Here is a 27,361-nt window from a genome sequence, read left to right as displayed (position 1 = left end):
ACCCTGAATTTGTCCCTGGGCTATTAGATGATGCAATGTTACTACCTGCATTTTCTAAAATGTACATTAGCTCACTGTTTGCAGTTATATGTGCTGTTTCTTGCATTTAGCTTGTTCTTCTTTAAAATATTTTAAAATCATAAATGTTCGGCAAACATTTGGTAAATGCAGGCTCACCTTTCCTGTACTTGTTTTTATCTTACTGATTAATTCTGAGTGATCAATTGTGCTAGCCTGCAACTCTAGGGACTTTCAGAGACTAACCTAAGAACCAGGCTATCTTTTGATTCATCTGGACAAGAGGATGAGACTAAAAACAGAATGAACCCAGTATTTGCCTAAGGTTGGAAGGAACAAAAGCAGTCTTTATGGTAATGCTGAAATGCCAGAAACGTGGGGTTGTATAGCAACCTGAGTCATTTTTTTTCTTCCAAAATAACTTGAGTTTGGACAGGATCATAGCATTACTGAAGCTGGCACATATTTTTTTCCCGCAGAGTGCAATTCACTAGGTGTTCATTGCTAGCTATCTTCTAGCATGGTAAGAATACAGAAGGAAAAAGTATACAGTAGCGAGAGTCAGATTTGATCTTAGTAATTCAAATTCCAAGCCACGTACCATGTCATTTGGGGAGGAAAAAAAGACTATTTGAATTGGATTCAGAAATGAATTCTTAGGCCAGGAAAGAGAGAAATGACTAGCATGATAATATATCCATAATCCCAAAGTAAATATTGATGTAATACTTACAACTGTAACTATCATTTCACAGGAATAATATCCTTCTCAGAGACCTCCTGTTCCTCAGAGTCTCTTTTTGAAGCAGGATAAAGCTTTTTCTTCATATTTAAAGACAAGCCAATATTCTAGGTTGCTTCCTACCCTCCAAAAATGTCTTCATATATAGATCTGTAGCTTGCTAAGGGGTGCAAATGTTGGAAAGGGATATTCTGCCTAGCTGGAGATTATAGTATAATGGATACACAATAGCACTAGCATTTAGACTTATATACTGCTCCACAGTCCTTTATAGCCCTCTCTAAGCGGTTTACAGAGTCAGCATTTTGCTCCCAATAATATGGGTCCTCATTTTACTGACCTCGGAAGGATGGAAGGCTGAGTCAACCTTGAGCCTGGTGAGATTTGAACTGCCAAATTGCAGGCAACCAGCAGTCAGCAGAGGTAGCATGCAGTACTACATTCTAACCACTGCTCCACTGTGGTTCAAGGTGTGCAGTTTCTCAAACCATTAGCTACCATCCCCTCAACCAGCACTTCACCTCCCAGTGATCTCTCCACCTGACATTATCTCTCCATCACAAGACCCATCACAAGACCCTCACTTGACATACCCACACCTGACCCATCATAAGATCCAACACAAGACCCTTACTTGACACAGTCACACCTGACCCATCACAAGGCCTACTGACCACAAAAAGCCTTTATAAACAGAAAAACACAGACACATCCCCTAAACTCCACTGAATATATTATCTACCATGACATCGAAACTTTTGGAACCAAGTCCACAAGCTCAGAGAATGAACATCCACCCTCGTCCTACATCTAAGCTACAGATATTAACCACCATCACAAACCTACCATCATGGCACATTGATCTCAGAACTGCTCTAGTGAGAAAGTATACTTGGTTTGGGGTATGAGCACCTAATGATAAAGATAGAAAATATAGACTCTTCCATATGTCTAGTGTTTTAATGGCTTCTATATCATTCATAAATACACAGTACATTTTTTAAAAAATTAAAAATTCCTTGCTTGCCTTTAGGGGTGATATGTGTTTTCCTCAATCTTGAGTCCTCTGTCAGAGGCCTGGGAGTTTGAGGATTCCACACAATAACTTAGGTGTTTCCAACATTGCATTGGGCAGAGAACTCTGATATCATTCCTGGGGTCTGTTGGAGCCCCAGAAATTGTGCATTCATTCCTGTTCCTATAAACCATGATTTATTTCCCTCTGTCCTTAGTGAAAGAACAGTGTTTACCTGCAAGTATAACCAACACATGAGCACTACCTTAAATAATGTTAATGAAAGATGTTCCCATAATTTTTTTTGTACTGGTATTGGTTTCATTTGTCATTACAAAATTCAAATTATTAATTTAATAATTTAATAGTAAAGCTGAGTGCTCTGAACCCAGCTGATTTTAATATCTTCCTAATACAAACATTTCGCCTGCAAAGCTCTGCCCCAATTCTACCTGCCTCTATAGACCCTGGTATATTTTATATAATATAGGCATAAATAAATTCCATATTATTCACAGCACAGTATATATTATTCATTGGATCAAATGAAATGTGCTAGCCTACAACTAGAACTCTTTTCCAAAAACAGAGTTGTGCTTGCTGCAGATAAAGGTGGCCACATGTAGGTGTCTTTACTATTCATAAGGAAATAATTTGAATTCCTATACTGTTGGGAATTGCCTTTCCAGAGACTTTCCTTGCATGTTAAAATCAATGCTGTACATACAGGAAGAAAAATATCTGCTTTTGCTTTGCCCTTTGCTTCATCTCATGCATGCAGGATCTTTGGGATGTCTTCTTTTTTAAAAAAACTCTTTACATTTTACTGCCTCATTCCCCATAGTCTTTCTATAGCCCAGGGTTAATGAGAAGAAATCAGTATATTGCATTTTCTGGTATCTCATTGCTGAACTGGCAGGATTCTTTGGGCACCAACTCATTTGCTGTTAAATTGAATTTTTTCTCCTCCCGGCTCATTTCTATGCAGAATCTTTTTTGGAATACAGATTTATAGCCCACTATTGATTTCCTTTCTCCCCATTTACTCCTGAGTTTATACCAATTTTTAAACTAACCACAGTATATTCCCCCAAACTGATCTAGAGAAGTTAGTTGCTTTTAAAAAATATACAAACACTTCCTTCATCCTTAATGCACTTAAATATACAACATAGATACTTTTTTCATCTATGTTTCTTTTTTTTTTTTTTCAAGAAGTTTTATTGGTTTTTTTAAAACATTTATGCGGAAAAGGGTAAGTGGAATGGTTACAAATTTTGGCAGTTGCAAGTGTGGCAGACGCCCCCACCCTCCAGACTCCTAGGTTACATCAAAATATCAAACCTTAATACATAATCATAAAAAATCAGCATATTAATTCTAGAAAAAATAATTTTCAATCAGTTTATATAGTTATAATATATAGTCTAGTTATAAATTCATTATTACTTTCGGTCTGTTTATAACATTGTGGTTTTCTTATTTATTTTTGTGATCTGAGCTTTCTTGGTGTTGCCCCTTCACCCCCCGCTGGCAGAGCTCCGGCCCCTCCCGTGTCCTGTATGACCGTTGTAGTGTCTTCTGTTTTTTCTAGGTTCGCTTTATTTTTTTCCATAAAGGCCTGTGCCTCTATGGGTGTGTTAATTCTGATTCTTGTCTCCTCCCAGAATATCAGCATACCTTCAGGCATCAACCATCTAAACCACACCCCCTTCTGGTATAATTTATTCGCCAATTGCGAATAGCTTTTCCTTTTTTCCCTAATTTTTTTGGGAATCTGCTTCAGAATGGTTATCTCCCTATCGTGGTATGTCAGTGTTTGCCCCCTTTGTACACCCAGAATTTCATCTCTTGTGGTTTTCCTAAGGAATTTAATATGAACCTCCCTGGGTACATTATGTGTTCTGGCATATGCTGAATTCACTCTATAGGCTAGGTCTGTCTCCCATTCCATCTGCTGTTTATCTTTGTGTATGTATTCAGCTAAAATATTAGTCATAATGTCCCTTATATTTTCCCCATCTGCTTCTATTACATTTTGAAATCTAAGATAAAAGGACATTCTCTCAAACTCTGTTTTCATTTGTTGGATGTCGAGTTCTTTGTTCCCCTTCTGTAGAGCCTCTACCCCCCCTTTCGCCTCCGCCACCCCACCCTCCACAAGGTCCAGTCTCTGTGAGTTCTTAAAGATTTGGGCTTGATTCTCTTTAATTTCATCTTTCATTTCCCTTAACTGTTTCTTAATTTCCTCCTGGCCCTGTAAAATTTGTTGAAGCATTTGTTGAAAGTCTATCTCTGTAGTCTTAGGTTGCATCAGTTCTGTTATCTTTGACTGTGTAGCTGGACTAGACGTTGCAGACGTTGGGGCAGAAGTCGCAAAGCCAGGCTTTCCAGGAGGTGGTCTTTTTGGAGACATGGTTTATGAAGCAAGGAGATCAGTCAGAGTAGAAACTGGGCAGCTGGAGAAGTAGAGCAGGCAGGCGAATTCAGAAGGCAGAGGATCCAAACAGGTGGGAGTTTCTTTAGTCACTCTAGCGATAGATGAAAGTTTTTTCTCCAAAGAGTTCAGAAAATAACAATCCACAAGAGATTCCTCTGGGTGACTCGGAGACAAAGACCGGAAGCCTGAATTTTAAAGGTGGAGTCAGGTTTCACAGTTCATGAAGACAACGGAAGTGTGCCATCTTGCCCTGCCAGCTTTGGGCTCAGAGGCATAATAAAATTTTAAAAGTTCAGAAAGTTCTCAGTTCACCCATAAGTTCTGGAGCTAGGTCCAATGAAAGTCACTTTTATGGGGGTGAGGCATCATTAGTTGGCTCTCCCCCCTCCTCCTTCCCCTGGGGGTGAAAGCAAAATCTTCTCAAGCCGCTTGTTCAAGGGAGGGGGGGAAATCCCCCTCCCTCTAGCCGCACCTCTAGCAGGGATCCGAAAGTTTAACTTTTTAAAAGTGCTGAAAAGTCCATCAATTCAAAAGAGAGGGAATGAAGAAAGGAAGCCTCTCACCATACTGCCGCTGCTTCGTTCAAGAGTGCGTTCTCCGATCGGCATGGAGCGAGACGCACGCGCGCCCTCCAAAACTGCTCCCCGATGCCTAGAACGAAGCGGAGAAGCCCCCGCCAGCCCCCGCCGCCGCCAGGACCCTCCGCGAGCCGTTCCCTCGGCAGAACGCCTCTCCGGGGCGTCCTGTGCCCCCCCAGAAGCGGGGGAAGCCCACCGGGAGAGCGGGAGCAGGCAAAGGCTTGCCTGTCGCCGTAGCTGCTGGAACCGGAAGTCCCTATGTTTCAATACACCTACACTTATTTTTTTTGTTTTTCAAGAGTCAGATAAAATGGCAGCTTAGCCCACAGAAGGAATGGGGATAGAGCAAATGTCTCAGACAGGACCTTCCTAGTTCCTTGGACTGCAAAGACAATGGGAGAACAATGCACATCCAGTCTTACAAGACTTATGTCAGCCTTGTGAGGTAGCCCAGAAGACACAGACACAGAAGTATCAGTTTGACTTTATTGTAAGGTTACATTAACAGAAGTTTGCATATCTGAAACCATTTTTCACTCCCAATCACTTTTACAGCCAAAGAAATTAGTGAGAATCCTTTCTGAAATATTTGCAACATCCACATTCTGTGGGCTAAACTGTCTCTTATCCAACCATTGGCCTGGCTCTGGCAATTCCCCCTGTTTCCAACAGTTGTATCGCCATACACTATTATGGTGTGTGCATGTGATGTTTCTAATGTATTTGTGACCAATGTATTTCTCTAAGCAATGTGCCTTCGCATGTATTCCATGCACACCCAGAGATTCTGCATTTTCTGAGTGACTGACAGGTGTAGGAAAACTCTGGCCAGCAAGGTAGACCTATGTGTCACTGGGAATACCTACCTTCTCAGAGAATCATTGACCTGAAGATTGATTATGGACTCCATGAAAGGCTACTGTTATTCTGTGACTCCTCCAGAGAAATAAAACTTGGTAAAATAAGTTTCAATGAGAAATAAATGGAGTCATTCAAGAGGGGAAAACACTCTCTGTGAAAGAGCAATACAATCCGATATAAGATTTCAAATAATGTCTGGTTTTGAATCTCATCTTTCAGAATATTATTTTGGTGGAATGAGAAAAAAATTCAAAAGAGAAGGTGAGGAATAACTCGAAATGATTAGCAGAAAGCTAGAGGGATATTGGTGTCTTAGTGGACCATCACTTATGAGCCAGCAGTGTGCTGCACCTGCCAAAAAAGCCTGTGCGGTCCTAGGCTACATCAACAGAGGTATAGCATCAAGATTACGAGAAGTGATAGTACCCCTTTATATCGGGTTATTTATTTATTTCCCTGGAAGAATAAACAAGAGCCCTCATATGTGCACCCCTAGCTTCTCCCTACCAAACAAACAAACAAGCAAGCACCCTTCCATTTAGGTTCATAAACATTTGATGAAATGGGAAATGACATTAAAATTACAAGGTATGTTTAAATAAAACTGCTACATTTTTTAAACACTTGCAACTAAGAAAAGAAATAATGTCTCTCCGTATTGACATTAAGAAGAGACTGCATTTTTCATATTTAATAGGACAACTATACAACCTGTTTATTCACATTTACTCATTACTATATCTGGTGCTGTCAAGTAGTTAACTGATGCTCATTTATCCTGGGGCGACCCACAACTGGATCTTTGTTTAATGTGGTCTGTTGTCTTCCTTGCAGTTGCCTTCTATCCTACCCTCTCTAGGATTCTGTTTGCATAACTACAGACTAGCCAACCACATTGCACAGTGGTAAGACGCAGTTCTGCAGGCTACTTCTGCTGACTGCCAGATGTTTTGCAGTTCAAAACTCACCGGGCTCAAAGTTGACTCAGACTTCCATCCTTCCAAGGTGGGTAAAATGAGGACCTAGTTTGTTGGGAGCAATATGCTGGCTCTGTAAACCACTTACAGAGGTCTGTAAAGCATTTTGAAGCAGTATATAAGTCTAAGTGCTATTGCTATTGCTATTTTAGCTTAGTGGCTTTCCAGTGGCCAGGTCACATAATTTTGTTGTTGTTATTGTTGGCTTATGATGATTGCAAGGCCTGTGATACTTGGATGGTACTGCAGCAGACAGAATCAAAACAGCCCACCTTTTTATGGAAATATATGGAAACAAGAGCCTATATCCTTGAATTTATTTTGCCCCCTAAACTCCCAGTGGGAAAACTGCTCCATGTTTTAAAGAGCTCCCTCTTCCCCAAATCAATGCCAAAAACTGCTGCATCATTATGAGAATTTTCTGATGATAATAAAAGGATATTCCAAATCACACTCAGCCCCTCAAACACCTTTGGCTGGTTTAGGAAGTTTTGGGGACCTAGAAAATTAGGTTCAAATTCCAATAGCACTTAGACTTATATACCACTACACAGTGCTTTACAGCCCTCTCTAAATGGTTTAGCATATTGCCCCCAACAATCTGGGTCCTCTTTTTACCAACTTTGGAAGGATGGAAGGATGGGTCAACCTTAAGCTGGTCAGAATCAAACTCCCGGCTGTGTGCAGAGTTAACCTAAGTTTGTTGTGTGACTCAACTAGAACAAGAGGTCCTTATAGGTAACCAGATGATGACATCCTCCTTCTTCTCATCTTGAATCTACCCACTTAATTTAAGTGGTAAGAATCTACCTACTTAATTTAAGTGATAATAATTGAAGTTAGGGTAGTACTGCAGTTTATTCACTGCTAAACGAAGATGGTACAATTTTTCATACAAATGTACCATGACAAAACATTTCAATTTTGACTGTTAGATCATGAAAGGATGATATGTTGCATGGATGAGAAAATCCCTGCCATTTCAGAGAGATGGGGGAGGGAGAGGAAGCGAGGGAGGGAGAGAGAGAGAGAGATCTTCTTATTAATAATCTACAGCAGCCACTTGCATTTCAATCCCTATGTTTCAGTGTTAAAGAAGATCAGAAGGACATAGCCATCACAATTAAAACACCAAGCTGTCGAATGTTGCAATATGGATGAGGAAAATCTGTTGACATTCAGATTTTGAAACTCAATTCATCCTGCATTCCTTTTGCACATATTTCTGAAGATCGTATAATCTCCCAATTGGACCTTCCAACTCCAAACCCAAATTTGAAAACAATTCTGACTTAATCCTAAACCTAACTGTATCCAGCTGAGAGAAGCAGAGATGAAAAGATATAAGGTGGTGCCAGGTTAGGAAAGGAAAACAGAACCATGATACTAAAAAGAATGCAAGTCTCCCAGTTCTTGTCCTCTATCTAGGCAGCTGCTCTTTTCTCTACCTGTTTAATTAACAGCCTTGTTCATTAAAAAGTATCAATGGGACCTGTGTGGGGGAAGACACAAACTGCCCACAGCTTGCAATGCTGCACAGAAGCTCAGCAAGCCTATATATTGCAAGCTTCCTAAATTCACTGATTGTTACAGGATTTAGACATGAGTATTTTTTAACTCTACAATTGTACATGCAAAACAATTGGAAACTAAATGTCTTCATTATGTTGTTTTTAATGTTTTTTGACAGTGATAGAGACCTTCAATTATCTCAGATGCCTTGAAACCAAGCAAATTTCTTTCTCAAAAATAATCCATTTAGATACTAGAAATCTTCACGCCCTGAAATTTCACGATGCTGTGCAAAAGAGAGTAGCCTGACCCTGGAAAAGAAAACATCACCATCATTTTTGTTCTTCTTTAGAATCTACCATTTGATTACATGATAATAGATGTTCCATGAGTGACGCGGTGGCCTAGAGGTGGAGCTCTCACCTCACAATCAGGAGGCTGTGAGTTCGATCCTCGGTAGAGGCAGATATTTCTCTCTCTGGGCATAATGAGAATATATCTGCTGAGCAAAACTCTGCATTGGCAACAGGAAGGGCGTCCAGCCAGTAAACATTCAGCTCCATTCAGTTGCCCAGACTCCACCCCACAAGGGATTATGGGATGGTTAAAAGAAAAGATAATAGATGCTCCTTAACAGAACATGGGCAGTCTTGATGTTTCCTCACTCCAAAATTCACAATTCTGATTTGGTGAAGGGCTTTCCCTTGCTCAATCGTATGTAGCAGTCTACATTCAGGAATGTTTGGAGTGAGCAAACAAATATTTGCAGAACATCATTAGCAATCCATAGAGGTATTCACAAGTACTTGTAATAGGCATTGTCTTAGCTACAAAGAACGCTAGCCTCAATTCCTACAGCATGGGACAAAAGAGATCACTCTGAGAAGAGTAGATGGGCTACTAATTCAATCTTTGCTTGCTCTCTTCTTTTTGGCTCAGCCTCGCCGCTTCCAAAGAAACTGGAGCAGCAGCGCGATCCGCTCCTAAACTTATGTCCCCTTCAGATTTCCTGGATAAATTGATGGGAAGGACGTCAGGATACGATGCAAGAATCAGGCCTAATTTTAAAGGTACGCAGCCTTTGTTTCCCCCCCCCCCCAATTCCGTTCCATTTTATTTGGATGAGAACATGATTTAGAAGCTTGTTAAGATTAGAGGCTTTGTGTCACACCTTAACATTATACTCCATTCTCTGCCAAATAACAACTTCATGTTTTATTCTCATTCCTCCTTTTAGTGCATGCAGTGGATAATGCAGACTAGATGGACAGCAGTAGCTGAAAGATAGAAGCAGGGGATAAAACAGACTGGCATTCAAACGAGGGATGCTGCCTAGAAAGTCCATATACTTGCCTGCAATAAAAACATGATCATTGCTTTGCAAAAGTAGACAACCAGCATTTTAAACAGAACATTTTACCCGAGCTTCCTCTTTGCCAGGAAAGATGAGGCAAGGAAAAAAATGGCACTTAAAATGTGCTATTTTTTTTTTAAAAAAATCCCCACTTGTGGAGTAGACTGCCAAAATACCCTTGCATCTCTGAACGTTGCTCTATTTGTAGGTCCAGACAGAAAAAAACCTGTAACCAGAAAAAGAAGAAAATCTATTTCTACGGGGGAAATAGCAGTTGCTTCCAGGAAGAAGCATGTTTAATTAATGAAGGAAATGATCATGTTATCCTCTGTTTAACAAATGCCTCCTGACCACCTTTCCTTATATGACACATTCCCAAAATACTGGACTACAGCTCAGGGAATTTTAGCCAGTGTACTGCAGAAATTGTACAAATACAAACAGAAAAACTGAATATAAATCAAGTAGTTTGAAAAATAGTTAGTAAACTAAAAAGGAATAGACAGCTTCATCTATCTCATGTGTCTTGAGTCATAATCAGAAGTGTCCTATTGCCTTTAAATCACTGGATACAAAGTGGCCATCTACGAGATAAATATATTCAAATCCATGCATTGTTAAGGAAAGTGAACATGAGATGGTTCTTGATTGCTTTAAAATGTAAATTGAACAAAATCCTCCAGCAAATATGTTCCATCACATTACATTCAATGAGTCATCTCCAGAAAAATACATTCAAGATTACAACCTAAGAGTATATATAGTGTTATATTCTGTCTTCAATAGAGAAGGTGTTCTGAAAGTGACTACCAAGATGTTACTAATTCTGAATATCAGCATTTTGTCTTTTACTGCCAAATAATTCCTTACGTTTCAATATATTAAGGGTAGATCCACTAATTTAGAGAATATAATCTGCAATCCAACACAACTGAAGTTTAATCAGTTGTTAGAAACACCCTAGGGATAGGCTAAGTGTGTGATTGCAGTAAACCCTCCCAAAATAATCAATTAAAAATTCCCTTTGTCCAAAATTATATCTTGCCAAATCTACTATCAATTTTATTTGTTTAACTATAGACTTCAATATAATATCTACGAGATAGCCTGGAGATGGGAATTCCATTTCTCTATTTGCATGCTAACATATGTTGATTTCACTTCTACTGGCATCCCAGAAATATAAAGTACTTACATCTTAAATAAATAGTTTATTTCAATCATTTTTTTCCTCTTCTGGGGAGGAAATGGTGGACTGAAAACAGCTCCACTGTTTGAGTGGATCAGATCTTCAATAATTCATCTCTGGACAAGAGATTGCCCGCAAGTGCTCCAGACAGTTTCTTTTCATGAGGAGGTTGCAAGACAGCAGCCTCTGGAAAGCTTAGAGCTTAAAGGATGATTAAAACTTTGATCTTAGAAAGCAACAAGCCAACTAAGGATCCAGATAAATTTGAAACAAAATTTTGAAATTAATTATAAAGAATTCTTACAGGGGGAAATCCTTTTCTTTTGAATTCTTTTTTTTTAAAAAAAAAACCTAATAAGACTTAAACATTGGACATTTAGATAGAACTAGGAAGAACTAAATATTACAACTGAAGGAGAAAAACACTGAAACTTAATTTACAAATACCAGATAAAGCCATTAAATTAAACAGTGGACATACTGAAAGTTATTTTTCAACAATGGACTCAGAAGTTAATTTAAAAAGTGTCTATCTCTATAGATAGATTGTGTTAAAAAGATGATATGGAACAGAAACATGTTTTTCCTGACAAGATTGAGACTTTTAAAATTGAGCTAAAATGATACGCTACAAAAATGACATAGAAAAATATATTCCACTGGACATACAAAAGAAACTGGTGGATGCCTTAATAATTAAAAGAGATATGCAAATAACAAACCAAGAAAGTAACCTGGACAATTTTTCTGTATTAGATTTTTAAGAGAGACTTGTTAAAGTTTTGAAAAATTTTGTGAGAAGGGACAAAATAAAAATGAAAACAAGTTCTAGAACATACCGTATATTTGAAGAGACTAATGATCAAAATTGTTAGAAGTAAAAAGAAGGAATATAATGTTCATATATTTGATCAAGGCTAAAATGGATATGCTGTTATCTCTGGTAACCCTTAATGGACTTTTGTCAACATCAGGACTAAAATGACTAAGTTTTAAGGTTTTAATAACTTTCCTGTGTCTCTATTGCTATATGGATTACAATAATGTGGGAAATAAACAATTTAATTAAACAATTAAACCGAGCGGTCCCTAGAAATCAGTTGAAAAGGCTCTTATTTTAAACTAAATCACCCAAATTCATGCACATCTATCTACAAATGATCATCTTTTATATTTTCACATTCATTACTATAATGCATATGCACATGAAACAAAGAGGAATTTGAATGAATTTATTATACTTTACATTACAATAGTTGCAGGAAGTGCAACTATACCAATGGCTTTTAAAGGGAGTTTGATAAGTGTGTAAGTCATATACAAACAAGTACATATATATTTCAAACACTTGGTTGCCTGCAACAGAGGCAGGAGCCAACGCTTAAACTCATTTTATGCACTTACACACTTCACGCATCACCTGAAAAATAAACCATTGTGTAATCTTGGCATTCCCAGTTAGTAATGGGGATCGAGGACTAAGAGATCAAAGAAGAGATGATTTTCAGATGGTGTGTATCTCATCTGCCCCTGTAGCAAACCTAGTGTTTATCCAGGATGATCTCATAGCCTGTGAAAATGTTTATCTTTTGAAATTCATGCAACAGCAGCTCCATCAGATTTGGACAATCTGTCTACATTCTGTCAGCACAAACATCCAGGCAAGGTCAGCCAAAAGAGCTGCTTTGAATGTGAACACTTTTTCAACACAGTGTGAAATGTCATCTGATAGGTAATATATCTGATAGGGGAAGCTGGCCAGTTGATGTTACACTGCCTAAATGCACCTTTTATTGCCAAGATCAATCAGGATGCACAGAGGGACCACTCTAGAAATCTCATGTGAAAGATTAATACTATTTTCTGAGACTTCACTGTCCTAGAATGGACTAAATAGAAATAATACTTTTTATGCAAAGCTAAATGTCTATGGAGATTCTCAGTCACCCAGGTCATGGTTTGTCCCATGCTTTTTTTCCAAGAAGCAACTGGACTTTCTGGTTTTTCTTTAAAGACGATTCACTTCTCAGCTAAGAAGCTTCTTCAGCTCTGAAAGTTCAGTTGCCTCTTGAAAAAAAGCACCTTTGGAATACTTTCAATGATTTAATATATCCATTTTCTTAATAACAATGTGAGGCATTCAGGTCTTTTGGTTTTCTTCTTAGCTTTATTGCCTTTTTTTGAATGGTGTGTAAATGTGGTATATCACTATATGTCTATTGATGGCTGAATGCCAAATTTCCAGGAATTCCCTAGCATTTATGGATTTAGCTTGATCTAGGATGCTCAACTTTCCATTTGAATCTATGCTTGAGTTGTCACATGTCTTATGAGATTAAGGAGTTTTCATCATGTCTTCTGACTGCTACTTGGTGTTCATGGATGCATTCTGCTAGTCTTCTATCTGTTCTACATAGTGGCTGTTACAGTCCTTATACTATATGTTATAGATGGCTCCTATATTTTCTTCTTGGACAGCTGGGTCTTTTGGCTTATTTTGGAGGTCTTTAGTTTGTGTGCTATGGTGATGCCATGTGGTTGTAATAGTCAGTTGGTTGTTTCTGAGATGTTATTCGTGTAAGTGTTCCGTTTTCATAATTTGTGCTGGTTATAGTTGTGTTGTAGTTGTCTGAGTAGTCAGACACTTTTTGATAAAGTCACCAAGGTTTGAATGTCAAGTTACTCATAAAGACTAAAAATGGATGCTCAGGATAGAAGTAAAATTGGACTTCCCCGAAGCCATTTTGAAGTTTTTGAGGAAAGAATAAAAGGTCATTATTCATTGTGAATTTTCCTAACCCCCACAAGTCTTGCATGCAGCCAGTCAGGAAACAATTTTCAGCTCAAACATTGTTCTTAACGTGTCTGTTTCTCTTTAGCAATTAAAATCATTCAATAGCTACCATTCTAACACTAGACACTAAACATTAGGTAACATTTGTCACACTAGAAAATGCTTGGGTGGAACCTGCTGTTTAGCAAATACTTTTGCCTTTTCTTGGATATTTACAATGCTCTAGATCTATGATGGCGAACCATGATCTAGATCCATGATGGAACACACAGGTACAGTATAGGTGGTACCTTGCTCAGTAGTAGTAACTGTGAAAGGGATCTTGGAGTCCTAGTGGACAACCATTTAAATATGAGCCAGCAGTGTGCAGCAGCTGCCAAAAACGCCAACACAGTCCTAGGCTGCATCAACAGAGGGATAGAATCAAGATCACGTGAAGTGTTAATACCACTTTATAATGCCTTGGTAAGGCCACACTTGGAATACTGCATTCAGTTCTGGTCGTCACGATGTAGAAAAGATGTGGAGACTCTAGAAAGAATGCAGAGAAGAGCAACAAAGATGATTAGGGGACTGGAGACTAAAACATATGAAGAACGGTTGCAGGAACTGGGCATGTTTAGCTTAAGAGAAAGAAGGACTAGGGGAGACATGATAGCATTGTTCCAATATCTCAGGGGTTGCCACAAAGAAGAGGGAGTCAAACTATTTTCCAAGGCACCTGAGGGTAGAACAAGAAGCAATGGGTTGAAACTAATCAAGGAGAGAAGCAAATTGGAACTGAGGAGAAATTTCCTGACAGTTAGCACAATTAATCAGTGGAACAGCTTGCCTCCAGAAGTTGTGAATGCCCCAACACTGGAAGTCTTTAAGAAGATGTTGGATACCTATTTGTCTGAAACGGTATAGGGTTTCCTGCCTAGGCAGGGGGTTGGACTAGAAGACCTCCAAGGTCCCTTCCAACTCTACTATTGTATTGTATTGTAATCTATGGCACATGTGCCAGAAGTGGCACAGAGAGACATCTCTCTGGGCATGCAAGCCATTGCCCGTTGCTCTTCCAAGTTCCAGCATGCCAGCTAGCTGATCTTAATGCATGTGGGAGCACCAGAAACCAGAAGAGCAGCCACCCAATGCTTCCAGTTTCTGATGCTCATGTGTGCATAAAGACCAGCTGGCCAGTGCTCATGTGCATGCCGGAAACTGGAAGATCATCTTCCTGGTGTGCACATGCGCACTGGGCGACTGCTCTTCCAGTTTCCGGCATGCGCACCGGTCAGCTGGCCGTCACACATGCATGCATGTCAGAAACTGGAAGAGGCTGAGCACCAGGCAGCTTTATTTCCAGTTTCCAGCATGCACATACACACATGCACGCTCCTGTTTCGGCACTCGGTGCCAAAAAGTTTCACCAACACTGCTTTAGATCTTTTGGATGATTGTCCAACATAGTTATGATATTTCTTTAAGTATTGATTGACTTGACTTGATTTGCATAGCCAGTCATTTCAGTCAATGTGTGCCATATATATTAACACCTGTACAGTTGCATTCTGCATTAATTGAAGTTTCCAAATGTGCTTCAGGAACAGCCCCATGTAGAGTGTGTTGTAGTAGTAGTATAAATGAGTGGCAGTGAACAGGGCTTCCCAGTCCAGAAATGGGCACAACTCATGTTGCACACCAAAAGTGTGCAAAGGTGTGCTCTCCTAGTTACGGCTGCCATTTGCTCTTTAAGAAGGAGCCGTGAGTGCAAGAGAATCCCCAGATTGTGCATTGGGTCTGCCTGGGGTCATACAAAAGTAAAGATGGAAGAATCTTCTCTCCAGAGGGTCTAAATACCCACAGTCATTCAGTCTTCTTTGGATTGAATAATAATTCAATCTATATAATCATTCAAAGTTCAGATATCCAAGAAATTATTGTCTCAGCTTTGGGAAACATCACAGCAAAGGATAGAATAATGTAGCAAGTTTAATAACTCATACATAGATGTTTGATGATAGTGATTGAAAGGCCCCTTTTCTTCTTTTTCCTCGTTCCCATCTGGGTTTGTTATCCCTGCCATCTGGGTTCTGTTTTGTTGTTTTAATTTTTTTTCTCAAAACAATTTGTAAACCTCACAGTGTTTCTGGGAGCTGGGGAGCATATAATAAACTGCAACAATATATTCTAAAGTAGCTTTCCCTTTAGTTGTTAGATCTAACAACTCCAAAAATTTCCAAATAAAGTTAAGCAAGAAATACTGTTATACAATTCTAATCAGTGGTGGAAAAGTAAAATAAAAATTACTACCAGTTCTGTGGGCGTGGCTTGGTGGGTGTGGCTTGGTGGGCATGGCAGGGGAAGGATACTATAAAATCTCCATTCCCTCCCCACTCCAGGGGAAGGTTACTGCAAAATCCCCATTCCCTCCCTATCAGCTGGGACTCGGGAGACAGAGAATAGATGGGGGCAGGGGCAGGCAGAGGTGGATTTACCAGTTATCTGAACTACTCAAAATTTCTGCTACTGGTTCTCCAGAACTGGTCAGAACCTGCTGAATACCAGGTCTGGTTCTAATTCAGCAAACCAAAGAGAGTGATAATCTTTAAGAGATGAATGGATGACTATTCTGAAGTGCTGCATCCTGCTCATCAAATTATTTTGAGTATGTGAGCATTTTGAGGGTTGATTTGTGGACATTGAAGCATACAGCACTCTAGGGAAAAGGCTAAGTCATACAAATTTAGCCAGTGTCTTACTGATCCAACACAACTACAAGGTAAATTCAGTCCAGTTTTGTTTTGTTTTTAAACACACTGACATAAACTCTATACAGTGTAGACCTCTCACCATGATCTAACATCTTAGGTTTTATTCTGCAACATACATCACCCCTGCAGAGCAGATCATACATCTATCTTTGTCCATGATATGTCAAACAGCCATACAGCATTTCTCTGTTTTATCTGTTTGTTCCTTGGTAACAAGCCCCTTGCAGAGAAGACAAAGGAGCAAAATTCACATGAACTTCCTTGAAGAAATATTAACACCAAGAATTAGTGTTCGGAATACTGAATCTTGATAACTAACATGGGAACCCTCCAGCTCTTATTTATTGGCGAGCTCATTAAGACAGGATCTCTTTGAAGCTTTTTTTAATGTCTTTTTTGCCAGGTTGTTTACAAAATGTTCTGAGAATCCCTTGCTTTGATAAGTCTGCAGTGACTTCTCCTACCTGCTATTGTTTGTTATAGAGACTTGTTCTTTTTCAGCCTGTCTCTCATACTTGAAGTTGGGAAAGAGAGGGTTATTCATTCCCCAAGCGGGGTGAGGTTAAGATAGAAAAGTAGACCAGTGAATGTTTTTTTCCCTGAGTCCTTTGTTGCTTGAATATATATTCTTTTTGTAAAAGGATCCTTGAGAACAAATGGTAAGGCAAAGATCGGCTTGTTTTTATGGCCTGATTTTATAATCCATATTTCTCAGCACTAAAAGGAACAAATAAATGAAGTATGCCAAACACATAATTTCAAAGTGCTATTAACCATTGCATTTACTCCTCCAGTCTAACTGCAAATGTGCATGTTTCATTAAATGTAAAGATCAGCCCGTTTCAGTGTCTTGTGGCAGGTAATGAAAGATAAACATAAAATTAGTTGCTAAAATTAAGCTGAAACCTAATGAAATAATTCTGTTAAATGGAAGTAAAATTCCAAATCATGGCAATTTCTCTCTCTTTCTCTCCCTCCCTCCCTCTCCCTCTCTCCCTCTCTCTCTCTCTCTTTCCCCCCTCTTTTTTCTCCCCCCCCCCTCCAATAAACAGCTATAAATTCTTTGCAAACCATCTGCAGAAATCACAAGAAAGTTAATAACTTCTGTATAACTGAATCTGGAAACTTATCTACTAGATTCATATATACAACAGAAGCTTTGATAGGCAGCACTGCAGACATAGGCAGGCACAATAATTTATAGTTTTCAAGCATGAGGTTGAATTTAGAGTTACTCTCCTTTAATTTCACCAAACTACTGTGGATGGAAGAGAACACAGATTGTGCTTCCCTGTGGCCTGGAAAAAGCATATTGCCTCAACAAAAAAAGCAATGCATCCACAAAAAGAAACAAGGGTATAATTCAAATGAATCTATGCAAAAGTCTATTTTCAAGGATTCACACTTATAACAATGATTGCAATCGAAACAGATACGGTAACTGCTCCATAATAGCAATGCCATTTTGTGAGAGCACCAACAACATGCTTGTACAATTTGATTTGTATCCAATAGCCCTACAGCTTCTCACTGCTTTTTATTTTTATTTTCTTTAATTTTATTTTATTGGCACCTCCCCATGAATTTCCTTGTTTTGCTGTCCGTTTCTTACATATTCATCCCTAAGGCCTTTTCACCCCTTTCCTTTTCAATCCAGACAGTGGGCTGCTGGGAGGCAAGAAATATAGCAAAATTGCATTTCAATACCCTTTACCCATTAAAAATAATGGTTAAGGAAGGCACAGTTATAAAATGCAAAGAATCACAGTACCCAGGGATAACTGTTTTCAAATCTGTGCCTTTCCCTAGTAAGTTAGAACAATTAATCAGTGGAACAGCTTGCCTCCAGAAGTTGTGAATGCCCCAACACTGGAAGTCTTTAAGAAGATTTTGGATAGCCATTTGTCTGAAACGGTATAGGGTTTCTTGCCTAGGCAGGGGGTTGGACTAGAAGACCTCCAAGGTCCCTTCCAACTCTGCTATTGTATTGTATTATTGTATAAGTACTACTGAAAGATGCTCCTTGTACAATGTGGCTCAAGGAAAATCCTCAATTATTATTGAATTAGCATTTACCAACAGAAAGAGTGATTTTAATGAGAGAAATTTCAATAATGTTTTTCCCCATGAAAGAGATGAGACCTTTTATAGGTGAGGGACTGACAGATAAGTTCAAGGCCAATCAATAGTTCTGTGGGAGTTTAAAATCTTGTCTTCCAAGTTCAGCTTGATCAACATTGTCTTATCTTTGAAAATCCATAATTATGGAACGAAGGCATGTGGGTGTCTTGTAAAGAAAATGTATCAGACCCTATGAGAAAAAAAATCTATTGAAAAAAAGCCAAATAAACTAGAGAAAACTTTTCCTATATTTGCACATACACCCCTAAAGAAATTAAACTTTAATATTTAATGAAATATATACATTTCTCCTCTGCTGAAAGCAGCTGGATTGTAATTTCATCCAAGATAATTTAATTTCAGATTTATTTCAAGGAACTCCTCATGGGGGCAGTTTACTGACTTCATCTGTCACAAATAAATCAGTATCCAATTCATATGGAAGTCACAGAAGAAGCTTTGCAGAGCTTAGAGCTATACGCCTCTGAGCATATTATTCAAATGAATGGGTCAATAAGTCACTGCGGCAGTTTAATGGTTTACAGTCAAATGAAAATAAAATCATGATTCCACTGAGTTAGTTTCTTCCTTCCTTCCGTCTTCTTTTCTTTCTGAAATTAAAAATGTCTAAAAATGTCTTCTCAATCATCCAACTCATGGTTGTCCCGAAAGTGCTTTTCAAAAGGCAACTGCAATTTCTTGATTGTTTTTTTTCTTTGAAGATGTTTCACTTCCTTAACAGTGATCTGGTTTTAGCACTCTGATGGTCCATTGTTCTTTAGCATGCTAACTACTAAGGAATATGACTGCTACTGCTTAGGAATATAAATCCTTACATTCCTCACTATTCAGCCAGAACTGAAGAATCTTCTTGGATGAGAAGCAAAACATCTCCCCTAAAAAAAGCAAGAAAGTCCAGTTCCCTTTTGAAAAGCAATTTTGGGACTGAAATTTTAAAAAAATTAAAGCAAGGAAGAGGACATACATCATTAGATGTCCCCTTTGGGTGGCTTTGTCCCAAAACAGGTAATCATTATCACAGAACCATACAATTTATTTGTTTAATTACCGTAATAAAATGACTTGTTAAAAATGTTCTTATAACACAGGGGTGTCCAAACTTGGGAACTTTAAGACTTGTGGACTTCAACTCCCAGAATTCCCCAGCCAGCATGGCTGGCTGGGGAATTCTGGGAGTTGAAGTCCACAAGTCTTAAAGTTCCCAAGTTTGGACACCCCTGTTATAACACATCATGTCAGCAGACTGATATTTAAGTTTCCAGAGTTCTTTTAAAAATTACATGTATGTGACCTAAAGATGCAAGACCACCATGGAAACGTTCTAGGTCTGGTACCCCATGACTTCTTATTTTGCCATTGCAAACTCTCCTTTTTAACTGAGTTCGCTTAAGTGGCGTTGTTTGTATTCGAGTATCTTTTCTCCCTACTCCTCTTGCCAGAAAAATGGAACCAAGGGACTACAAAAAAAAAAAAAAAACGGGTCCCTCAAACTTTTTCTATTCTCCTATACAGCATTTCTCTTATAAATGCAAATAAAATTATGGATATAATCTGTATATCCCCTGTGCTATATATCTCTATCTGGCTGTATGAGAAATATTATAAGTTGCTGTGTTGTACATAAAGAGATGAAGGAAGGAAGGAAGGAAGGAAGGAAGGAAGGAAGGAAGGAAGGAAGGAAGGAAGGAAGGAAGGAAGGAAGACACACAGTTTGGAGTCCTTGGTGCTCTCTGAGTTTGGTTGTTTGCTTGCAGTCATTGCATTACCCAGCTAGATAACACCATCGTGTTGTTTAGTTTAGTAATTAAATATCTGCAAGCAAACAACCAAGCTCAAAGAGCACCAAGCACTTTGCATTTCAACCCTCAGCTACAGAAATTATTTTCTACTGGAAACATAGTTTACATTGGTTTGGTTTGGTTTGGTTTATTTGGATTTATATGCCGCCCTTCTCCAAAAGGACTCAGGGTGACATTGCATAGAAACTACACAGAGGAAGCGGGAGGAACATCCTTCCATCTCATTAGCCTTCACATTCCCTTTCCTTTCTCTTTCCCGTCTCTCCCAAACCTTGTTCTATTCAGTCCTCATCTTACTATCATCTGCATTGTTACTTTTCCTTTTTTCATCCCTATCTCCATTTCTACTCTCTTTTCTCTGCTTCTTCCTTGTCCTTTTTCTCCACCTTTTATCGCTGACTCTCCAAATCTTATTTCTTCCACAACTTTCCCCTCCCTCAATCCTAAAATAATTTTTTTTTAACCTTACCTCTTAAATTAACTATAATGGAGGTACAGGTAGGTCTCAACCTATAACCATTTGTTAAGTAACTATTCAAAGTTTAAATTATCAGTATATAAATATGTTCTCATATGCAAGAAAAAAATCGATAACTTTGCTTTCGTTTGTCTGATTCCAATTTTAGTTATTAATGGAAAAAATGAAACTTTGGTGGGGAAGAGATGTATTTGGGCATATCAGCACACCTAAACACCAGGGTACCCACCTTTATTGATGCAGTGGATTTTTTAAAATTCCAATTTATTAATCTAATGAAAATAAAGTTGATGATAATGTACTTTCAGCTGAAGCTGCATTTGATCAATATATGACAGAGTTTTTCTGACTTGCATCACTTCAGTGACCAATTTAAACTGTCGTGGCTTCTTGTTTCATCCAAAGAGCCTTAGTAATTGTTCAATGATTAAATCTGCTTTGAGAGCACCATCTCATTTGATAGCAACTACAATGACAAGAATCAAGGATGAGAGGAAATGTTAAAGCAGTCTGGAATGGCGATGTATGTGTATGGACAGGAGTGGGCTGCTACAGGTTCGCCCGGGTTTGGGAGAACCCATAGCTAACGTTATGGTTGGTTTGGAGAACCTCCAAATCCCACTCCTGGCTGGCTCCGCCCACCCTTCCCATCTCTGTGCGGCCCATTTTGGATGCAAGGTAAGTGGAGGAACCACACCTAGACTTGGGGAGGGGGAAATGGGACTCCCAGAAGTTCTGGAAGGTCAGAAATGGGCCTGTTTCCATCCTCCAAAGGGCCTCCCGCCTGGGGGAAGCAGTTTTCGCCCTTCCAGAGACTCAAGGAAAGCCCCCGGAGTCTGGGGAAGATGAAAATGCCCCCCCATCATGGTGCAGGAGGCCAACTAGGCCATGATCACTATGGCCATGCCCACCCAGCGATGGGACAGCAAACCCATTGCTGCAATTTTTGAAGCCCACCCCTGTGCATGGAGTTCTAGTTCTTCACAGCTTCTAGTCAGCTGCCACAGGAACATAACAGGAAAGGCTGCAAGGTTGGAGTCACATACTACTTATTTCCCTCATTTGACATGACAGCATACATTTATCCTAAAGTAGGAAGCATGTAGAAGAAGTTCAACTGGCAATTCAAAATCAGTTGAACAGAATTTATATCAGTATTGGGGAAAAGAACAAGAAGACTTCCTTTATTATAACTGATGCTGCTCTTTGTGTCCAGAGACAATCACTTCCAAATAGCCATACTTAGTAAAAACACTGAAGCATGGTGAAGTTTATTTACTGTGTAAGTCTTGCCAAACAAAAGCAATGAGACATATTAGTTCTTGTTCAGACCTGCAGGATCTCAGACCCTTTTGAAGAAAATCATTAGCTATGTTAAATCACAAAGCCTTCTAGCTTGTAGCTGAAATGAACGCTATAATACCATTGTCAAAGCTTTGTTGAACAACGTGGCATTAGTTTATTAGTGTAGCTTAATTGGACAAGAAAGTGAGATGGGGGGTATGTATGACAATAAAACAGTCAAGCTTTTATTAAGAGAAGAGAAAGGAAAAACAGAATGCTGTATGTAATATTTACATCAAACTCGTATGATCTGAAATTATGCTAGGTGCATATGATTTCACTTTTTACCCATGTAGCTTTGGACTAAGACTTGGCTCTTAAAACAGGCCAAATTTATTGGATGCAAGTGTAATGCTGGAGAGAGTTGTCTTTGTCTGCATCAGTTGCTACTAGGGAGTCTAAATCAATAATGGCAACAAAGTCACACTGAGTAGAATCAATGTTATCCTCAAATTGCCTAGGCAACTTACCAGAGAAGGCCTTTATGTCTTCTAATTTAACATCCCATGATCCAGATGTTGTCTTTCGTAAGCCTTCAGAGAAAAGATCTAGCCCAGTGGTTCTCAACCTTCCTAATGCCGCGACCCTTTAATACAGTTCCTCATGTTGTGGTGACCCCCAACCATAAAATTATTTTCGTTGCTAGTATGTAACACCGGGAGCCACAAAACCTGGGTGGGTGTGGCCAACTCAACATCACTCCCACCCAGTCACATGACATCCCCCCCCCCAGACATGCCTACCAAGGTTTCATGGCTCAGTGTTTTCTGTGGGAATAGGGTCTCTCTCTCTTCTCTCCCCCTCCCTCTCATTTCTACTTTTCCCTATTTTTCCTCTCCCTTTTTCTTCTTCCTTCCTTTCTTTCTTTCCTTCCCTTTCCCTCTTTCTTTTTCTTTCTTTCTCATTGAATACGATAGCAAATCCAAAATAAAGTTATTAATTGTAGGAAATTACTTCTCTGTAATCTTTTCATAGTGAACTCTAAGTTGATAGAAGCTGGCAATAGGATATATATTTTGATTTCTTTTGAGTTTGACAATATAATACGTTATCCAAAATTATAAATTATCTTATTTTCAGATGCATTTTTTGCCATCTCTATTATTTTCTTTTTAAATAATCAGACTTGCTTCCAATTTGTGCCTTCTAGCAAACTGCAGTTTTCTTGGCAAGAGATCTAGCTTGCCATTGCTTTCCTCATAGGTCTGAGAAAGTTAGTTTCTTTCTTTCTTTTCTCTTCCTTTCTTTCTCCCTGATTTGTTTCCCTCTATTTTCCCTCTCTCTCATTCTCTCCCTTCAGCTCTCTTCCATTTCTTTTTCCATCTCTCCCTTCTCCCTTTAATTTGTTTCCCTCTATTTTCCCTCTCTCCCATTCTCTCCTTCCAGCTCTTTTTCATTTCTCTCTCTATCTCTTTCTCCCCTTTTCTCTTTCATCTCTTTCTTGCGCATGCAAGCAAAATGTCCTCCTGGGCCAGGATCATGGCAGCGGGGACAGCGACTCATTCCGCTGCCGCCACTGAGAAGTGAGTAGCTGGCTGTGCTGCGCAGGAGATCCACAGCACCAGACTCAGGTCGGTCCCCTTCGTGTTGACTCAGAAAAGAGCCAGAGCAAGTCTCTGTATGCAGAGAGGGAAGAATTCCAGAGCCCTGTGCAAGGAGAGCCCTGTGCAGCGCAGGAGAACTGGAGCTCTTCCCTCCCTGCACCCAACCAGCTGCTGCTGCTGCTCCCCATTCCCCTTCTTCCTGAGCCAACAAGAAGGGGACCGCAGCTCGCCCTGACCTGAATCTGGCACTGAGGAGTCTCCTGCGCAGTGTGGCTCCCCTGTGCTGCGTACCCAGTTACTCACCTCATTGCACAGTGGTGACAGCGGGAGGAGAGACGTTGTCCCCTCTGCCTTGATCCTGGCCCAGGTGGGTATTTTGCTTGCACGTGCACACGTGCATGCAAGAGATGAGCACAAGAAAAGAGCTGGAGCTCTTCCCGACACTGAGTTGCCTGCGAAGAATGTGGAATCGCAAAAGCAGGTGAGAGGCTAAACCCAACACACACACACACCTCCTTCCGCTGTGCGGGGAACCCGAGCCACTTCTTCCCTTTGGGTCAGCTTCTTGCCAGCCTCTCTGCAGGAGGCTCCTCAACGACCCCTGTGAAAAGGTTGTTCAACCCCAAAAGGGGTCACGACCCACAGGTTGAGAACTGCTGATCTAGCCCAATGGCCTGCTGGTTGATGGAGCGGTGGTCAGTTTACCACTCTTAGGACCACACAAATAAGCATGTTACTATGCTTTTATTTATTTACTGTGCAAGATGCTTCTCATTTTATGAGCCAAGAAAAGTGCCAAATAGATGCTTTAGGACTGGAAAGTTGCAAATATAGCCTAGGCATACTGAAAGAAGGAATCTGATGGGATAGCAATAGCAATAGCACTTAGACTTGTTTACTGCTTCACAGTGCTTTACAACCCCCTCTAACAGAGTCAGCCTATTGCCCCCAACAATCTGGGTCCTCATTTTAATGACCTCAGAAGGATGGCAGGATGGAAGGCTGAGTCAACCTTGAGCCTGGTGAGATTCGATCTGCCAAACTGCTGGCAGCAGGTGATCAGCAGAAGTAGCCTGCAGTACTGCACTCTAACCACTGCGCCACAGTGGCTCAAAGCCAGCTATGCAAAGCAGAAATTAGTGAATCAACGTTTATGGATTGTAATTTTAGTATAGTAGACCCTGTGTAATTGACATATTTGAATATATATCTGAAGAAATCAATAATAAAGGTCACTGGATGTTTGTTGATTAGTTGACATGGATCCGGCAATATCATTGCAAAGACAAACTTTCTAGAGAGTCCAAACTGAATTTGTTTCTCCCCCACCCCCTTAATACAATATATACATTTATTTCACCAGGATCTCTTGCTCAGATTGAGATACTAGAATCCAATTTGTATTACCTAGCTTCTACACCACAAATTCATCATATATAGCTACTATTTTACAGTTTTAGTCTTCTCATTCAAATAAACTACTGTCCAATTCTCCTCTTTTTCTCATTCCCCATGGATAGTCTTTGCCTTTAAAACAGATTTGTCTTTCCATTTGCATGGAAGCTTTGCAATCCATGCCCAATTGAATCTCTTCCCTGCCTTAATTAAATTTACTGGTTTCACCAAATTAGTGCAGATTCTTTTATAATTATTTTTTGTTAGTTCTGGAAATCTCCTCTGTGTCAAGTTAACGTTTCTGTCTGCCTGCTTTATCATTCTGTTGCCTAACTGGGTTGTTGTGTTGTCCTTTCTTGAACATGGCTTTACACTAACTAGTTTTCACACAGTTTCTTTATTTGATTGGCACACGCTTGACGATTGCTGTAGAATTAACATCCTTTACTCTCTGCTTGGTTTTAAATACACCTTTGCATCTATTAAATTTTTCTAAATATATTGTCACAAAATGTAAGTTTGAATCCCCTCTCATTTCTAGAGCATTCACCACAGTTTCAAAACATTCTGAGAGTCTAACATTAGTTCAATTAAAACTGCCTTGGGTAGAATCATCCCTTGGACCTCTGGCTGGCATATTTCCAGCCTCTAGCATTGATAAGCTCTCTCCTTTCTTGCCTTTTATTACAGAAAACCACAGAAAAGTGCACTTTAACAAAATGGTAGACTTTTTCTCATGTCATTTACCTTGTCTCCTCTGCATTTCTATTATTTCTTACACTTTTGAAATACTGTGGTTTACTGCAAAACAGATCATTCAATAATAATAACCTTCTTCTTCTACTTCTTGTTCTCCTCCTCCTCTTCTTTTTCTTCTTCATCATCTTTATCATCTTCTCTTTCTTGGTCTTCTATTAATAGTGATACTGCTTCCTATTCTTTTGTATTTTATTTATTTATTACATTTATATGCTGCCCGTCTTGCTATCCAAAGAATGCTATAGGATTCTTTTCTATGCACCAGGCCTGCAGGTGTGAACCAACCCTTCGATTCTATCAAGGAATCCTCAAGGAACCTAGATAATCAGCTGGAACTGTTTACTGGCAAGCCCTTGAAGCCAGACAGATCTGTGCTCATCCTTTTCCCCTTCACGTTCAGTCAGCCATATCCTGGTCCTGAATATAGATTGATACATTAGCCTTACTGAATGTTGCAGTCTGCCACTGCTATTTGCAAAGATTTATTTATATTTGGGCTAGGTTTGCTGGCTTGTTTAATTCTGTCATCTTTCCAAGGTAGACAGCCAAGAAATAACAGATACTAAAACAAAAGGGAAATCAAGTGAATCTCGGCATGGCACTTTTCTGGTCATTTCAGTTACAAGACATTCAAGCTTCTGACTTGAATTGTCACTTTCTCTTGGGACCTCTTCAGCTGCTGCCCAGCTTGGATGCCCTTTTATTAGTCTTTTATTGGAAAGGACATGTGGGGTTTTCTGAACCCTTTTGTCTACCGGGACCTTGTGATCTAAAGTCAAGGAGCTGAAAGGATTTAAATAATGTTACTCTGGAGAAATGGGCCCCAATGTACCCATTGAGCCTTCCCGTTTCCCAGCAAAAGGTTAGTCTGAAAAAGAAAAAAAAGATCAGTGAATAGGAAGATGTGAACCCGTACAACGTGCTTCATACATCCTGTTGGATCAAATTAAATTCTAATCAGATAGATAAATATAGAAGAAAGAATGGGAGTGATGGTAAAGTAAGAAAAATAAAACCACCTGTGCATAACTACTTCTACATAAGGATCTCCCTTAGTCTTTAAATGGAATGCTAGAGGCATGTCTACAAAAACTAGGTGGGAACAATGCAATTAAGCAAGTGGGGCCAAGGGGATAAAAGCCAGCAACTTTATTCAATTTTAATTAAGTTTAAATTTAATTAAGAATAAAATTCCTGACAAGAACTGTCAACCCTTGACAGCTAGAGTTGACAGTAGAATAGGCTATCTCATTATATGTTCTGTTACATTGGAGGTCTTCAAATAGAGGTCCATGTCTCCAAAATGCCTTAGTAGATGCTCCACCAGATTAGGTGACCTCTAAGGTACATCCAACTCTAAAACTCTATGAATCTATGAATCAGAATTAATATTTTTTACACATTAATATATTTCTTCTTCTGTCAAATTAAAATCACATCTGCCTTCCTCATAATCTAACCTTTTTTATATAGTGTAGCATCTTCCAACTGCATGGTTACAATGTGGTTCCTATGTCAAATCACCACACAACTAGGTTTGGGCACACAGATTATAAATATGTAGACTTTATGTATAAATAGCCACTGGTGGTGCCAAGATGGGAAGCAGAGACTCAGTGATCCTTATCTTCCATGCATTATAGCAAATTGGTTGGAAGACATTA

At 39.4% G+C, this 27,361-nt stretch overlaps 1 protein-coding gene across 2 annotated transcripts in view; it reads left to right on the top strand.

Annotated features, from left to right (window-relative positions):
* The window catches only part of GLRA1 (glycine receptor alpha 1), a gene marked incomplete at both ends in the record, with an annotated part of 83,347 nt that overhangs the window by 15,967 nt on the left and 40,019 nt on the right, over nt 1–27,361 (top strand). For both annotated transcript variants that reach the window (XM_081962346.1, XM_081962345.1), the window contains one exon: nt 9,083–9,213. In XM_081962346.1, the coding sequence (XP_081818472.1) occupies nt 9,083–9,213 (131 nt within the window). The remainder of the gene's footprint in view (nt 1–9,082; nt 9,214–27,361) is intronic.

The sequence above is a fragment of the Natrix helvetica genome, assembly GCF_964273705.1.
Source record: "Natrix helvetica genome assembly, chromosome: 1".
Lineage (NCBI taxonomy): Eukaryota > Metazoa > Chordata > Lepidosauria > Squamata > Natricidae > Natrix > Natrix helvetica.
This window is presented reverse-complemented; position numbering and strand designations above follow the sequence as displayed.